At 37.0% G+C, this 2,859-nt stretch overlaps 1 protein-coding gene across 1 annotated transcript; it reads right to left on the reverse strand.

Annotated features, from left to right (window-relative positions):
- Positions 1-228: 228 nt before the first annotated feature.
- On the reverse strand, positions 229-1,476 carry LOC132599594 (dirigent protein 10-like). Its single transcript, XM_060312914.1, has one exon. The coding sequence runs from the start codon at positions 1,414-1,416 to the stop codon at positions 229-231; it is 1,188 nt and encodes a 395-aa protein (XP_060168897.1). The 5' UTR covers positions 1,417-1,476.
- Positions 1,477-2,859: the final 1,383 nt, after the last annotated feature.

Consider the following 2,859-nt stretch of genomic DNA (forward strand, 5'->3'; position numbering starts at 1 on the left):
AATTGAAAAGATATTTTGGTACATTACATATATTTTTAGTTTAAGATTAGAAGAATAAGTGTCCTATAAACTTTGTCAAAGTAAAAAACATGAAAATAAAACAGAAGGGGTAACAAAATTCATGCTTAAATAAACTTCAATAAATTTTCAAAACAACAAACTTTCAAACATCTGATACACATATGTGAACAAAGCACAACAGTACAAGCAATAAATTACAACACACAGCTAATAAGCAAGATACACAGTAACATGCAACAATGTCTCCACTCCATCTGTTTGTTGATTTGCAGCTGGAAAAGTCTTAACAGTGGCAAGTCCCTTAGCATTAACATACTTTCCAGTGCCACCCATAATAGCAAGATGTGATTCAGATACCTTAATCCTGTGAACCCCAAAGAAGCTAAGGCTATCACTATAGCTTCCACTATGAAACATCACTGTAAAAGCCATAGTTTGGCTAGTGCCATCTTCTGAGCTAGATATGTAAAAACCTTGCGCTTTTCCAACTAAGCCCGAGTTAAGCTGAGGACCTTCTGTTAATTCATCGTCGAACACTGTCATTGTACCGAACATGAGCTTTTGGAAAGTGACTCCTGATCCTAATTGAGCCGTGTTAAGGGCAGGGTATCCGGCACCTCCACCGATGATATTGTTGTTTCCGTTGTTTTGAATTACAGTAGGAGTGGTTCCGCTAAGGCCTGTGAGAAAAGGGATGTTGTTGTTGCTGATGATTCCGTTGTTGTTGCTGTTGACGGGGACACCGTTGTCCACTGCTAGAACCGCGCCATTTGGCTTTGCGAATGGAACTTGGCCGCTCAGTGAAGGGTTGGTTGCTACACCGGTTACAGCTACAGCTGAAGGGTTTGATCCTCCGAGAATATCATGCAAAAAGAATGAAAATATGTGATCGTTTTCAGCTGCTCCACCTGCTACAGCTGCACCAGCATGGCCGGCACCTGCACCAGCTGCAGCTCCTGCACCAGATGCTGGAATACCAGCACCTGCACCAATAGGAGTTGCAACTCCTGCACCAACAGGAGTTGCAGCACCTGCATGTGTTGCAGGTGCTGCAACATCTGTAGCACCAGATGCTGGAATACCAGTACCTGCACCAACAGGAGTTGCAGCACCTGCATGTGCCGTAACACCTGCACCACCAGTTGCTGGAATACCAGCACCTACACCAACAGGAGTTGCAGCTCCCGCACCAATAGGAGTTGCAACATCGGCACCTACAGCTGCCCCTGAAGCTGGGGCCTCGTCAGCATCAGGTGCTTCTGGTGCAACGGTGGGAGTGGTGGGCTCCTCATCAAGGATTCTACGTGAGGTGGCGGAGGTGATTGTGAGAGCTAGAATGAAAAGGAATGTGAAGATGGTTTTGAGTTGAAAAGGTTTGGAATTAGCGGTTGCCATTGGTGGGAAAAATCGATGGAAGAGTGATTATGTTTTGGCTTTGATGGTTGAGAAATAATTCTGTCGAGTGAATTAAAGTTGATGTACATAACGATTTGGTTGCGTCTATATATATGCAAAAAAGGATGATTAGGATAAGAGGAGTTGATCAATGATTACGAGGATTAGGTATTAACTGTTCCACTCTCTCCAGTGCATTTGTTGAAGATTGCAAAACTAATTTTCGTGTCCAAATGTTTGATTAGGTGTAGCAGATACAGAGACAACTTCTCCTTTAACTTTAATTGGACTTGGGCACAAAATTTTCTCCTTGCAGGCACGTTTAGATGTTTAGTTTGTTTTATTAAAAAAGGAGAATATTTGAATTGCATGCATTTGAACAAATAACATTAAATTAAAGTCCTAAAAGTGAGATGCAAAAAGTTTTTGGTCTTACAAAATAAAAAGTACTGCGGAAGATTACAGGAAAAAACTTGCAATAGCTGACACGTCAAGTTGAAACAAAATTTTGATAGAAACTGAAAGGCTTAATACCTAGATGGACCCTTAAACTTGGCATGTTTTGTAAGATAGGCATATAAACTTATAAGGTGACCAGATAGACACTTAAACTTACTCAAAGTGTATTTTTCAAGTTTTTCAGTTGTTTTGAAAACAAAAACTATATTTTTCAAACACTCACAATTTTCATGGCCAAACAAGCCCTAAATATATCACAATTTTTTTTTTAAAATGCAAAAATAAGGCAAACACATATACATGAGACTATAAATGTGCACTTAAACCAATAAATACTCGCTAATCGCAATTTTGCAGCTTTCAATTAACTCGGTTTTTTTTTTTTACACTTGAATAATTAAAAAACAATAACTTTAACCAATAAAAATCCTTAAAAAACAGAAATTTCAAATTAAGAAATTTCTAAGTTCAGTATTTCAAGTGTAAAAGAAATTTCAAATTAAGAAAACTGTAAAGCCGAGAAGAAAATCCTTAAAAAAAAGAAATTTCTTAATTTGAAATTTCTTTTTTTTAAGGATTTTTATTGGTTAAAGTTATTGTCTTTTAATTATTCAAGTGTAAAAAAAAACCGAGTTAATTGAAAGCTGCAAAATTGCGATTAGCGAGTATTTATTGGTTTAAGTGCACATTTATAGTCTCATGTATATGCGTTTGCCTTATTTTTGCATTTTAAAAAAAATATTTTGTGATATATTTAGGGCTTGTTTGGCCATGAAAATTGTGAGTGTTTGAAAAATATAGTTTTTGTTTTCAAAACAACTGAAAAACTTGAAAAATACACTTTGAGTAAGTTTAAGTGTCTATCTGGTCACCTTATAAGTTTATATGTCTATCTTACAAAACATGTCAAGTTTAAGGGTCCATCTAGGTATTAAGTCAAACTGAAAAGTTAGTCAACCTTCTTTCTATAATCTATAGGCCTTG

Source organism: Lycium barbarum, chromosome 6 (assembly GCF_019175385.1).
Source record: "Lycium barbarum isolate Lr01 chromosome 6, ASM1917538v2, whole genome shotgun sequence".
Taxonomy (NCBI): domain Eukaryota; kingdom Viridiplantae; phylum Streptophyta; class Magnoliopsida; order Solanales; family Solanaceae; genus Lycium; species Lycium barbarum.